Source organism: Syngnathus typhle, linkage group LG13 (genome assembly GCF_033458585.1).
Source record: "Syngnathus typhle isolate RoL2023-S1 ecotype Sweden linkage group LG13, RoL_Styp_1.0, whole genome shotgun sequence".
NCBI classification, from domain to species: domain Eukaryota; kingdom Metazoa; phylum Chordata; class Actinopteri; order Syngnathiformes; family Syngnathidae; genus Syngnathus; species Syngnathus typhle.
Genome location: NC_083750.1, coordinates 9,357,422 through 9,371,427, shown reverse-complemented (window position 1 = coordinate 9,371,427; position 14,006 = coordinate 9,357,422). Strand labels below are relative to the sequence as shown.

The following is a 14,006-nucleotide window of genomic DNA, read 5'->3' as shown; positions in this document are numbered from 1 at the left end:
CCCCAGAAGAAAGATTGACTTAATTCTTTAGATATTACCTGAAAAACATCAGATACTTTTTCAGAAAAGCAAAATGAGATGTTCCCAGGAACTTTTTTTTTTTTTTTTTTTAAATAACTCACTAAGCCATGGTCTATTGTGAATTTCCAGGAGGAGGCATTCCAGAGAGACAAAGGAAGGAGACAAACAAAAACAAAAGCAGAGGCGATATAATGCCCTGGATTTTTATTTCATTGACACCTTTTCTTTTGAGGAGTACTTCCATTCATCTTTGCCGCATGACGCGGACGTGTCCACACCAGCACACACACTAGGGGGCGCCCACTGCCGTGTACACACGCACGCACACCAAAAAAATTATGAAGCCTCCACGTTTGGTACCAAACTCTTCACAGAAGAGAAAATCAGCACACTGACGACCACAATGCCTATTAAGTTTCAAAATTTGTGGGGGTTTTATCTTAGTTTTTGAAGTGGAATGATTGATCCTTTTCTGCCACGTCCAAGCATAAAAACAAAACCAATGTATCTTTTTGCAGAGTCAAATCACAAATCAAGTTAAGAAAAAAATTAAGTACAAAAATATTTATTGTAGAAAAGACGTGTGAAATGGCGGGTGGGGGTTTGGTTGAAGAACAAGCGGTCGCAACGGAGGATTGGACGAAAACGCGGCACAATAAATAGACGAGGGGAGGGTGGGAAGCAGGTGAGAGTGTTGGGACTGGTCGCAGCAACGGCGGTTTGTCCTTTCTCTCTAATTTTTTTTCTAACAACTTGAGTGCAAAACATCACAAATGAACAACTGTGTATTCAATTCATGTTATATACAAGAGGGCTGGAGGGGGCAGGGCCTACAAATACTCAGCACTGTACATTTAATAATTGCCAAATTAACTTACAATCTCTTATTAACAGTAACAAATACAGTGGAGTTTTATATACGTGTATGTATACATACACATATATGTAGATACATGTGTACGTACGTGTATGTATATATACACATGTACATATATATGTATATATATATACACATACACATAAATACACACGCAAACACACCGGACAAGTGGCTCCGCAGAGCATTCACCGCACAGTCAAGTCCAGTCAGTCTGCTCATGTTCAAGCCTAACGGACGATGCATAGCACCTTTTAAAAACGCCTTTCCCCCCCCCCCTTCCAAAAAAAGCACAGGGTCCCTTGTGTGCAGGCTACGTCACCTCCATGGCCATTGTGTTCTCAGACAGACTGCTGAGTGGCGCCGCCTTGTCCTGCTCGTGGTTCTCCCTGCGGATGCAACGTTAGCAACGTTAACGTTAGCTATGTTGGCGCGCACGGACGTTGATAGCCCAAAAAAATAACCTAAGCCTAAAGCTTAAGCATAGTATTTAGTTGGCCGGTTGGGGAGTGACAGGGTGGTGGTTGTTGTTTTAAATACCTTTTGGGCAAGTTTTGCTTTTCTTTTATGGCCATGATGCCAAGCCCTAGGCCAGGGTTGTTCTTCAACCCTGGTCCTTGGGTGCCGGTTTCCTGAATGTTATGCGTCTCCCAACTGCAACACACCTGATTGAAATGAGTAGAGAATCGGCAAGGTCTGCAGAATGATCGATAGATGTGTTGCCAAGCAGGGAGCCATAAGACATCCAAGAAACAAAAAGCATGGCTAGTCTATATCAATCCTTCTTGTGTGATATTGCTTCAACAATAATTGGTTAAGAAACAGTCATTGTGAAAAAACGTTTTTGGACAGTCTCCTTGCATGCAAGTTTTTATTGTCTTCTTTAAAAGTGCTTGTGCTGTCCATAGTCTATTACGGGTTAACATTTCTCCCGTGACAACTGTCTTATTCTTTTTTGTGTTTGTCTCACCTGGGCACGATGTCCAGCGGTGAGGCCGCGGTGGCCGAGGGGACCTTGGGCTTCTGACAGTTGGCAGCGGCGTGCGCCAGCTTTAAAGCAGACGCCGACATGGCGCTGCTTAGCGTTCGGGGGGCATGCACCCGCTTGCCAGCGGGCACGGCCAGTCGGAGGCTGTTGCCCAGTGGAACCTGAGTGGCATTAGTGGTTGCGGGACCAGCGTGGTGGGCGGTGCCGTTGTTGCTACTGCAGGCTGGCGCGGCGCTGGTGGCGCTGCACGGATGCAGGGAAGCGGCGCTGGACAGGGTGGCGGGCGGTGCCGGGGCAGCCAGTGAGGGAGACGCTGTGCTGGAGAGGTGCAAGCCCTTGTAGGCACCTAAACAACAACAGCGGAAGTTGCATATGCGGTACGTGAAGAAACGTCTGACGCCAATCGTGTTGTATCACAAGGAGTTGGAAGTCATTCCTAAAAGTGAGAAGGGCTATGTGTAGACAACATTGTGCATTTTCAAATAAGGTAACTTCAGTTTTAACCAAGCACATACGAGGGAACAGACATAACCTAATCGTAACCTTTGCCAGGTGTTTGGAGCAAGGGGACATCCGATACCTGTGGGGGATAGGATGCCGTTGACACTGCCACCCAGGCTGAGCTCGTCCTTGGTTTTCAGGGCCAGAATTTGCTCGGTGGAGACTAGGGCAGAGGCGGCGAACTGAGCACTAGCCTGGTCCAACGTGTTGGCAGACACCTGAGGGGATGAGAAGCCAAAGTTTTGAGCTGCGGCTAGCGATGGGTGGCCCGGCCGGGTTAGTCGCGGTCGTGCTTACCTGTGTTGTAGTCGTTGTGCTGTGGGCGGTGGCGGCTCTGTTGGTTTGAAGCTGCTGCTGCTGCTGCTGCTGCTGCTGCAGCTGCTGCTCCATCTGCATCTGCGCCAACTGGTCCTGGTGTTGCTGGAACTGCTCGGCAGTCAGGGCTGACGCACGTAAACACAAACATGTTGGTAACACACATCAACTCTGAGCAAGAGCATCAAAGGCACTTTCAGACATGTTTTGGTAGCACGATGATGGTTTTACAGACGTTCCATCGAAGCACTGAGCATTACTTTCACAAACTAAAGTCTGCCACATATCAACAAAATCAATGGCTGACATTCAGCCCCCCACAAAAACTAGCATGTTGCCAAACGCAATAATCCAACCTTCAGAGGGACATTGGACAACTAAAAGCCTGTTGTATAATAAAAGACATAATTTGATATTTTGGTAAATGTATTCAATGCACAAGTTCAAGTCCTGGTCAGTGAGCAAATACTGTACATTTTTTCACATGCAATTAAACAGAAGAGTTTGTCCAGCCTTTCAGTCAACTGACATATGCGCGCATGAGACTCACCAACATGAGGCTGCAACGGCGGTCCAGGCCGTAAGACACGCTGAGCTGACGGCCCAATATTGGTGAGCGGCCGCTTGACACAGCGACTGATTCTGCGGAACAACGGGTGGGCGTTGTCCAGCTGGTGCAGCGGTAGTGTCCGTGGTCGGAAGTGACGCCACCGGCAAGCCTTTATGCTCAAAAGAATCTGACTGAGGTCCGAGGGAGGCGAGGAGCTGCTTCTGTCTGAGGTATTGGTTGGTGAGGTACTGACAAACTTGCTGGCGGCTGGCGAGCCCGATGGGGGCGGTGCGCAATCTAACGTCTTCGGGTCCAGTTCATGGAAAACGTTGTCATAGTCCGAGTGGGCTCGATCCAGTAAGACCCTGGAAGGCAAGGATGCCATTTTCATGACAAGAAATAAAGTGACGCCAACTACCAGAAGCTTGTTCTGCAACCACCCTAGAAAATTCTACTCTGCGGAAAGCCTCTAAACTGGAGTAGGAAAATGCGGATCCCCACGTGTCAAAAGTTGAGAACCAACGACCTTAAAGGTTGAAGGCCACCACAAAACCAAAAATCAAGGTTTATTTGTAGAATGAATAGAGAATCTGCCTAAGAGAGTTGGGAGGGAGGGACATTACCTGCCCCCTCGTCCAAGACGTCGACGGGCCAAGCCCTGGCATCGTCGCGGCACGGTGAGCGTGGTGAGACTGTAGCGATATCGGGCGTGCGCCAGGCCGCCCTCCCCGGCCGGTGACCAAGGCCAGGCGCCCATGCGATCCTGACGAGCCTAAAAACAAACACGTACGCAAACACTCAATCTCCATCTCACTAAGCTTGATGACGACGAGAAACGGCATGACCCTCACAGCGTAATACTGGCAGCCGGCTTTCCTTCGAAAAGCGTAGGCGCCATCCGGGTCGTTCTCCTCCTCAGCTTCCGACGACCCAGAGTGCAGCTGCGGAGACGCCAAAAGAAAGTTCTGAGTCACTTATGCGCTTTTGTCCGGTGTTTTTTCAAGCAGCCTCTAGGTGGCAGCAGAGGGCTAGTACCTGAGGCTCGTCATCTGAGCTAGGGAAGTCGTACTGGTTCAGGTCCTTGGCGTTAAAGATTGCAGGACCGTGGTGATGCGCTGCGCCAGCTGACAGCGGAAGAGCCTTCTGTTTCTTCTCATATTTCCTCTTCTGCCGAGGGACTTCCATCTTCTCAGGCTTGAGAGGGGATGCCGAGATACAGGTTCAACTCCAGAACTACTAACAAGTCTAGGACTTAGGTGACCAGGTGCTCACCTTGGATTTGTAGTCCTTGTGGTCCATGTGGTACTGGTTAGTAAGCGGCACCAGCGGGATGATCTGCGGCCTAACCAGTGCCCGCTCTGCCAGGACCTCAGCCAGGACCTCACCACCGTAGTCCGACATGACATTCCTGGAGGGAAAAATAAGTGGGGGGTCCAGTTGACATTAAAAGCACATAATGTCTGTACAAATGTATTTTTCATAATACTTTCATTCTTTGTACATGCATCCATTAGCATAACCTTTTTTTTTTCTTTCAAGGAGGCCAGGTCCATCAGGACTTTTCATAATCTAAGGCTGAATGACATGGGCTCAATATAATAGCCAGCTAGTCTCGATGACTAACCTCTTCTCAAAGATCTCCAACGTGAGGTGCAGCAGCTCTCGCTTACTCTTCTCCCTCCTTTTGATCATCTCCAGAATGGTGACCGCCCGGCTCAGATCCCTGCGGAGTTTCAGCATCTTCTCATAGGACGCCTCGTCGTTCTTGCGGTTCTGTCGGCAGACGTTAAGTTTGTATCGATCTCAAAGACCTTTGGAAGGACGCTGGGAGAGGTGACCCACCTTTCTGGTCTGCATCTTCTCGGTGCGCCTTCGGAAGGCCACGTACGGGTCGCTGGTGCTGGAGCCGTCGCGCTTCTCCTGCTTGATGATGTTGATGAGCGAGTGTGCCTTGCTGTTTTTCCTCTTGCGGCTCCAGTAGTCAAACACCTCCTTGATGAGCTCATCGTCCTCCTTGAGCAGCAGCTTGGCCTCAGGAAGACTAACCAGCTTCAGGGGAAAAATGATTGTCAGCCACTTTTGCATCAAGTATAATGTGAAACGCTTTCATGTTGACAAACCTGCTGCCCGCTGCCTTTCTCCAGCCGGTCGATCATCTCCTCAAACTGCAATAAGCTGATCTCCATCTTCTTTTTCAACTTTGCCACGAAGGCGTCGTCGTCCGAGTCCAGGTCGTAGTCCGGCTGCTCCGTGTCCAGGCTGAAAGCTGAACGAGGAAAGCACAACCGTTAAGATTCAGACAGATGGACTGTGGAACAGTGAGACAGCAAGGTCTCGACTTACGCTGTAGGTGAATGAGCTGCTTTGGCATCTTGTAATCTCCGGGGTATAGTGATTCGTAGTAGGTGATGTTGCTCTCCGCCTCCGGCACCGGAATGACCATGTTGTCTCGCTTCTCGCCATAGACTTGCTGTGCTGAGATGGCCCGCTGGAGGTGATGTTCCTACACACACACACACGGTGTTGCAACTTTGAATCACATATTATATACTGATATTACGCTCGAGGAACGCTTATTGCTGTAGTGTTCAAGTTTAGAATATGCACTCCAGTTGACTGCTCCACGATAAAGGCCTGTTTGTCGCATGGTGAAAAAAATAATTTACCTTAAAATTGATATGGACTTCCATTTATTTAATTTGCAGCTTTGCTAAATAAGGTAGTGCCTACTCGAATCAACGTCAGATTGAAATATTGTAAAGTCATGCGGCACTTAGTATGAATCAACATATAATGTATGAACCAACTGTGCACAACTGAAGTTAAGAAATCTTAAACTACAGCAATTACAATATAAACCCAAATTTATTTTGGAGAAAATCAAATTTAAGAATCCAGGGGCAAAATGAATACACTGGTCAATAGCAAACTTAAATCAGAGGAGGCTTTAAGAATCAGTGTGTTTTTGATGCCAATTTCAAACATGTCTACTTTTTTCCTTAGCAAATCGGGTCTTATGATATTTCCATTTATTAAGTTGGACCAATAAAAGCTTTCGCAATACAGACATGACCTCACGTTGCAATTTATAGCTGAGACATTGAGAAAACGTACAAAACAAAGCTAGTGCGTAACTTCCTTTGGCAACTAGCGATCTAATTGGTACAAGTTGAAATTCACAAGAAAATGACCAATATATGAACAACTTGAGGGAGGCAGCCATTCCTTTCGCTATGGCGTCAAGGCTGTGTCCTTATCCCCCACAAATAGTTAAGTCCTTCAAAATAATGAATTGTGAGAAAAGCATTTTAGCAAATCTTGAGGATTGAAGGAAGGTAACAAACGCAGTACCATGCAAGTATGCGTCAACCCACTCCCTCCCTCCAATTACATGATATTCCACTACAATTCAAGATTTAAAGCCTAAAATAGGAACAGTTGCTGGATTAAGGAGCATCCGAAAAAAATGTACATGAAAAGCCAATCACTGCTTTGCTACTGATTTGCTGGCAAGCTCGCCGTGTGTATCAAGTTACACTCGACAGCGGCAAGTGACTCAGCAGTGCTTTGTTGACACAAAGGCACCCTGCTGCTGTTGTCACACTGCTTTTTTTGAATGGAGGGAAAACGTGTTTACATTCCGCCCTGTGGCGATTGTGGTTGTGCAAAACGTGGGCGGATCCAGGACAAGACTCAATGAGTGAGATCATATGAATGAAACAAAAGCTCAGCTAAGATTGAGCTGACATCCCAATCAGGTGTAGAAATTCCAACAGCTTTTAAACACGCCTTCGTCATTTGAAGGGACCAAATGTAACCGGACCAACAATGATAAATCTGATAGCCACAAAACAATCGGGAGTGTTTCTTATGTTGGCAGGGGTTAGCCATACGCGAGAGACCGACTGAGCTCGGGTGGAAGCAAACAGTCGGAATTTCCAATGAGCACTTTGGCGTCCCCAAATAGCCTCAGAAATGAGCGAATCCATCACCGTCACAATCCCAGACGCCGCTAGTGACACTTAGCGTGACGGACAGCACGGGGGGTGGGGGGGGGGGGGTTGTAGCGCACACTGCTTCGGAGGCAAACCGGTCAATGCGCCGCCTGAGTAAACATGGTGGGAATGTAAGCAAATGCTAAAATGTTGTTTTGAAGGCTTGCAAATAAGAAAGCGGACCAGTCTACAGGGAGCAGACGCTTTCTTCAAGCCTTTTGTTAATTTGGCATATTACAGATAATTGCAGTCGTGTCAAACCAAAGCATAGCTTAATCCTGACAATTTGAAACATCATAGACGAGAGCTTCAAAATGACCACAAAGTTGCAGCGCGCCACATCCAGCCAGATCAGACGACAATGCAGGCTTACGTTCTATTGCTGTGGAGGCCCCATGACCTTTGCCTTCTCTTGTTTCCAATGATGCTGCATGTCTTCTTGTCGAGAAAAGGACATCGGTTTTAATGAAGGATTGCTGCTGTGGCATCATCATAGTCAAGCTTTGAGCAATGTAAACCCACTTTTGAATGTTTCACTTTCTCCCGCCATAATGAAATCTAGAAGTTTTAGAGAGTGAGTGAAAGTGATGTGGATTTGAGGTCAAAACGGTCTATTTTCAGGATTGTTATTCTAATGTGTACATTGCCTCATTTCTTGAGGTAACAGCTTGTCAGTTATCCATGTGCCGACCCAAGCAACCTGTCAGACACATTGTCGGCTGTCAGAGCCACTTTCCACAATGCTGACATGCACCTAGATCAGGCTAAGTCTGTGTGTGTCTCAGATGCCTGTGGCTCTCCAGCAGGACCACAGACAGCGAGGTCATTTTCTATCTAAGCGTAAAGACTATAAAAGACATGGCGATCCAAAAACAAACACGATGAGCATGTGCTGAGCCACTGTCATTTTGACAGAACAGAACCGCCACTTAGCCCACATACACCTGCACTACATAACCGCAAGATAAACATGAAAATAGGGCTAAACTCACTTATTTCACACCAAGCACAAGGATTAGCATTCCAATAAAAATGTTATTTCCCACCAGTAAATCATGTTCTAATACATGTACGTCCTAGACATTTACTTTGTTGACGAAGTGTAGGTACCTAAACGTTATGCGAGTGCAGACATGAGCGAGTATGATTAGAATACTATTTGTAACTGCATTCATACTGGTGTTTGTCAGAAGAAAGTGGAGTCAAACAACCTCGGTAATCAATTATCTGAGAATGCATTGTGATTGCTTATTTTATTGCATAAATAAAACAAAAATTCACAAGATGATAATGTCATTTCTTTAGGTACGCTAAACATCGCAAGATCAGTAGAGCTATATATATATATATATATGTATATATATTGATCTATCTATCTATTTATATCTATATATATATATATATCTATATATATCTATATCTATATATAAAATTATGTGTGTGTGTGTTGGAGAAGCTTAAAAAAAAAAAAAAGAATTGTGACCACCCTAAGAAAAAGCTGCTCAGGAAGCCTCAGCTGAGTCTTCCCATTTTTGTTTTGGCCTCGCTTTTCCCGTTCTATTTTCGTGATGTCACAGTATTCCAGCTGAGCGAGTGCAGACTTTTAAGTGACATCATCAACCCCCCTCACTCACACACACACACACACACACACACACACACAATACCTCAAGCTCTCTACCCGCCTCTTGGGCACCATGTGCCGATGCTGGTCTGCAGATCTGTTGCGACATCTGACACACTGAACCCCCAACATCAAGCAAGCAAGCTAGGAAGTAAGCAAGCTAGCAAGTAAGTAAGCTAGCAAGTAAGCAAGCAGGCAGGCAGCAGAAACAGAAACACACTGCGAGTCGTAGTAGTAGTAGTAATATAACCCGCACACTGGTGTGACACTCGCCAGTCAGCTGCTCATTCAGCATCCTTCAGAGTGTGCAAAAGAAGAGAGTGGACAGCCCGCGGTGTCACGCGCAAGTGTAAAACTGGATGAAATTACAAGGCTCCTTACCGGGGCGCATGCACTGACGACAAATATGAGATCACACATGTTTTGGGTGTGTCAAAACACTAAAAATACACTGAAACAGACTCAAAAGTAATCAAGTGTCTTTGACAGTGACCTGATGTAAACCTAGACCTCACTTTCATCACAATCAAGTCCCTCATATTGCTCAGAAGCGACCAAAAAGCACACCACTAGACAAATACACTCAAAATAATGTCACCAAATATACCCCTCTAAATTATGACATTGCTTTCTAACTCCTGTTGGTTCATGTACACTGAAATATCCCCATGTGTAAATTATTTCCCTCATGCTGCCAAATGCCAGGAGCAAAATACACACTACTAAAGGTCATGTCTTCCTTCCCCCCACATATTGCTAAATAATTCCACAAATATTTAGTACTGTAAGCTATGACCAATTATTTGGCTATGCTGATGTGCTCAAAATATACATTTGTAGACTAAACACTAAGCCAAATCAACCTAAATACAATATTGCAAACGACAATTCAACTTCACATTGCTGAAATGCACATTACATTAAAGCCCAATCGCCTTCATTTACCAATTTATTTGTTTATTATTTATTCATCACTCATTTTATTTATTTATTATTTATTGTTTGTGCCTTCTTGTTTTTATTTTGTGTCGTCTAATTGTATGTTTATCGTGTACTGTGTCTTGTCACCCGTGGGATGGAGGAAACGGAATTTCGGTTTCTTTGTGTCTTGACATATGAAGGGATTGACAATAAAGCTGACTTTGACTTGACTTTGAAAACCTGAACTCAAGTGCACATCAAAGTACATCATGGCAGAAGTCATTGTTAGATAAATCCAAATTACACTACTGTGAACTATAGCAGCCCTCATATTGTCAATAATGCAAGCAAGGTATTGGTAACTCCTCCCCATTATACAGGATTACATTACACAAACTAAATTACCAATAATTAATGTCTTGCAGTGTCAATGAAAATTCAAGGGTTAAGAGGTTTTCCACAAGTCTTGCACTAACTCAAATATTTTGGTTAAACTTAATACCACCCAAATACTGCTAAAGGGGAACCAAAATACATGTCACCGTAACCTCTGTATTGATAAAGTACTGTGTCTAACAAACAAAAATGATCACCCTATATTCCTAATGTGACCCAAATCAAAATTAGATTATGACATCCCTCAAATGGCTAAAGACACAAGTCCTCTAGAGACACAATATGACATACTCGTTATTGCTAACCTCTTAACAAGTGACAAACACACACGTGCAACAATAAAAGCCTCGTATCACTAAGCAATACAAGCAAACCATTAGACATTCCTGTCAGAGTATGCAGCTCGGGGACTAAAAGCCCACCAGAGGAAGATTACTTGTTTGACGGTGTCACTACAGTCCAACATCTGAACCTAAAGCATCGCATTTTGTAGCATTTGAGCTTCCACGCATTCAGGTTAAGATCGCGGACAAAGTAGCCATGGCCGGTGGGGACAAGTTGCATGCTAGTACTAAAGTGTAGCTCGCTGCCGCCATCCATTTGTCCCAAGCGAGGGGTGCGTGCAGTGTTGACATTGCCCTCGGGCGCCCCCTGTCGCTCTCCCCTCGCCGCTACGCCAACACAAGGCCCCGAGACAAAATGTCCGCCGCGCCGAAGTCACATGATCTCTTTGTACTCGGAAAACGGCTTCACGCTCAAATCTCCACCGAAAAGCCGACAAATGAATCCAAAATCGACGCTGCGCATCCCCGCGTTGCCCAAAATGTAACCCAAACGCGAAGAATATGCATTTTAGGGCCCGAATTCGTCGTGTTTCCGTCGGGGGGAAAAGGGCGGCCATTTTGTGAGGGCTTGCGCAGAACAAAAAGGAAAGCGACTGTGATGGTGGCAAAATAAGCAAAAATTACATTTTCAAGATGACACGATGAAATAAAAGAAAGCCTACCGATTCCTCCTCTTTCTCCATGCCCGTTGGCATCTGCGGCACGGCCCTGTTAATGGACGCATACTCGTGCAGGTCGGGTAAATCCTCGCAACGGAAGACGGGCAGCGGCTTGGTGGCGTCCAGTGCTCGCGCCCGAAACGACAATTTACTCATTTTTGCTCTTTTCCAGGTGCCCCCTCTCACAAATAGTGTCTATCCGAGCTCCTAATATTCACCGCGGTGACGAGTGAAGCTTTCATGGATGATTCTGGGGCGGCTAACTCTGACGTTTTTTTTTTCTTTTTTTTGTAAGCTTGTCAAGCGCTAAGGTAGGGCGTCGCCAGCCCGGAGCCGCCGTGTGGTGTGGTGGGGGTGGAGGCCCGGATGTCGGTCGCTGTGTCTCGGCCTGCGTTTTCCCGGCGCTCCGCTTCCCCTCCGCGTTGGCGGCTCAGTACGCCATGGGCAACATGGCGGACATTTAAAAGTGTTTTGGCGTGTTTTTTTGCTCGCCTCGGTCCAGCCCTCCTTCCCCCTCACTACGCATACCCCCCACCCCCTCCTTTCCTAGCACTCCCCCCTCACCCCCACCCTAACAAACCCGCCCAGCCAGCCGGGCGACCATTCCCACGCGACTCCGAGCGCGTGCGCGCTGCGCTCACGGGAAGGCGCGCGTGGAAGTGGATGAAAAAGTGCAATTTATGTTGGTGCCGATGTGACTTTCTAGCTGTTTATTAATACGCCAAAGATGAGGATGAAAAAATTATTACGTAAAAAAAAAAAAAAACATTACGTTGACGTGACCAACATTTGCAGGAAAAAACAAAAAACAAAATACCAATGTCAAATTGAATCCACAAGTTCACAAAACAAGTAATTTCACAATGTCAATAATACAAATATTCGCATTAAATGACAATATAGACAAACTTATGCCACAAATAATATCCAATGACAAAATATGGATATTAATACCGTTTTTAAAATATATCCGTATTTTGAATCATTTTTATATTGCCGAAAATTACATGTGACTAAAGGGTGAACAATTTTTCAATTTTGTAATTTGTTTTTTACTATGTACTTATACTGCGTACTTAAATCATAATAAATGCAGTATTAACCTTCATTGATATTTTAAAAAAAAATCATGTTTTCAACTGAAAGGTGATTCCGGTAATTACAAATTCCTTAATTTGTAGTCAAAAACAAATTAGCATCTCAACAACTTGATCCTGATAATTCATATTTCAACAATAGTTTAACAAATCATTGCATGAATGGTAAATAGGTTGGGGATTAGTCATGAGACTTAAATGTCCCAATCACCGAATAGAGACAGTTGTCTAAAACAGGTCATAAAATGTTTTACGTAACGTTACATTTATTTAATCCATTCGGCTAAATATTTGAAAAAACGATTAGAACCTTTGCCGTGTCGCCATCTAGTGGACACAAGCGTAGAAGCACCAGAATTCAACATGGAAAAACGCAATCCTCAACTTTTAAAGTTCACAAATATACGTACGTCTCAACTTACCAGCCATAGCGAAGACAAAGTTGATCCAAACTTTATCCAGGATCACGCCAAATGAATTTCACTTCTCTTTTAAAATCTATGAAGCACATGAAGTCCAATAAATCCAATACATCCATGGTGAGCACCTGCGAGAACATAAATTATTTTACCACACTGTCAAATCATCATCACTAAAACGGCAACGTCAGTTTAGTAGCTAACGTCACAACCAACGCACAACGCTCATAGAACAAAACGTGGGGGAAGCATTATTCTTAATTCAATTAGTATCAAGTTGTCAATCTATTTTAAAATTTAACATCGGAACTTCATAAAACGAGCCAATTGCAGTACAGCAAGAAACATATCATTTTTCGTCTTAGATGTAATTTGACCAATGCATGCTATCGAGACACTCGGAAACTGTTTTAAAAGTGAAAGAAAATGTCTCCCGTAAAGGGAGATTAGGGCTGTGGAGTTCCACAAGCTACCTCTAAGGGGAATTGTGGCGTTGTTGAGCTAACGCCCCTGAAAAAACAATTGGCAGACGACAATGTTTTCAGCTATCAAATAGAGTAGAAGAAAAATGAAGTTCAATGGAACCAATTGTGTGTAAAACGAGGCGAAAACAGAACCTGGGAAATCAGGGAGGGTATTTTTCAAATAATCGAACGACGAGCAACTAAATCGCAAATGACGTTTACGACCTTCTGGTTTTGTCAGTCGTGCGAAGAAAAAAAGGCAACTTCATGTCACAGACATCTTGAGATCGACACATTTTAGCTTCTGATCCCGAAAATACTAACGAAACTTTTTTGGGTGAGGGGGGGGGGGTGAGGGGTCATACAGATCTCGTGCAGCTTAGAATTATTTTGCGGTGTAATGAAATCATTAGCAAAAATATTCTTTCGAGACGATAGTGCCTCTCTTTTCCAGAACACACATGACGAGGGATACTTACAGGACACAACGTTTTCCAAACGGCGACTTTAAATAATCCAAATGGTGGCGATTATTCACGAGTTGAGGGGGAAAAAAAGGAGAGGAAAAACGACGTAGCTACAACTAGCCCCAATAAAATGAAGGCTTCAGGCAAGCTTCTCTTTCCTTCCTTTCACCATTGTTACGGTAGAATGTTGGAAAACATCTCGGTGGTGTCCATTTGCTTCGACAAAAACGAGTTTTATCGTATGAACGTGTCAATTTCCTTGTCGATTTGGAAACAGGTTGAAAGTAGAGGTGGTCGCCAAAAGTGCTACTGTTGGGGGTTAACAACTTTGCTGAGAGAGACGCCTTCTGATTGGACTACGACGGCCA

General features: G+C 44.8%; 1 protein-coding gene across 4 annotated transcripts; it reads right to left on the bottom strand.

The window, feature by feature from the left end:
- Positions 1–210: 210 nt before the first annotated feature.
- On the bottom strand, positions 211–13,972 carry epc1b (enhancer of polycomb homolog 1 (Drosophila) b). Of its 4 annotated transcripts, XM_061294399.1 has the most exons (16): positions 13,651–13,972; positions 12,711–12,835; positions 5,596–5,755; positions 5,373–5,518; positions 5,095–5,301; positions 4,877–5,025; positions 4,525–4,660; positions 4,288–4,446; positions 4,104–4,193; positions 3,876–4,024; positions 3,253–3,617; positions 2,685–2,830; positions 2,467–2,605; positions 1,869–2,232; positions 1,439–1,552; positions 211–1,287 (listed from the first exon to the last, which is right to left on the bottom strand). In XM_061294399.1, the coding sequence occupies exons 3-16, from the start codon at positions 5,693–5,695 to the stop codon at positions 1,212–1,214; spliced, it is 2,340 nt and encodes a 779-aa protein (XP_061150383.1). In that variant the 5' UTR covers positions 5,696–5,755; positions 12,711–12,835; positions 13,651–13,972; the 3' UTR covers positions 211–1,211. The 4 variants fall into 4 exon arrangements, 3 of the variants coding, with proteins under 3 accessions (XP_061150383.1, XP_061150381.1, XP_061150382.1); XR_009717502.1 differs by lacking the exons at positions 12,711–12,835; positions 13,651–13,972 and adding an exon at positions 11,195–11,716 and having other exon boundaries at positions 1,439–1,563; XM_061294397.1 differs by lacking the exons at positions 12,711–12,835; positions 13,651–13,972 and adding an exon at positions 11,195–11,716.
- Positions 13,973–14,006: the final 34 nt, after the last annotated feature.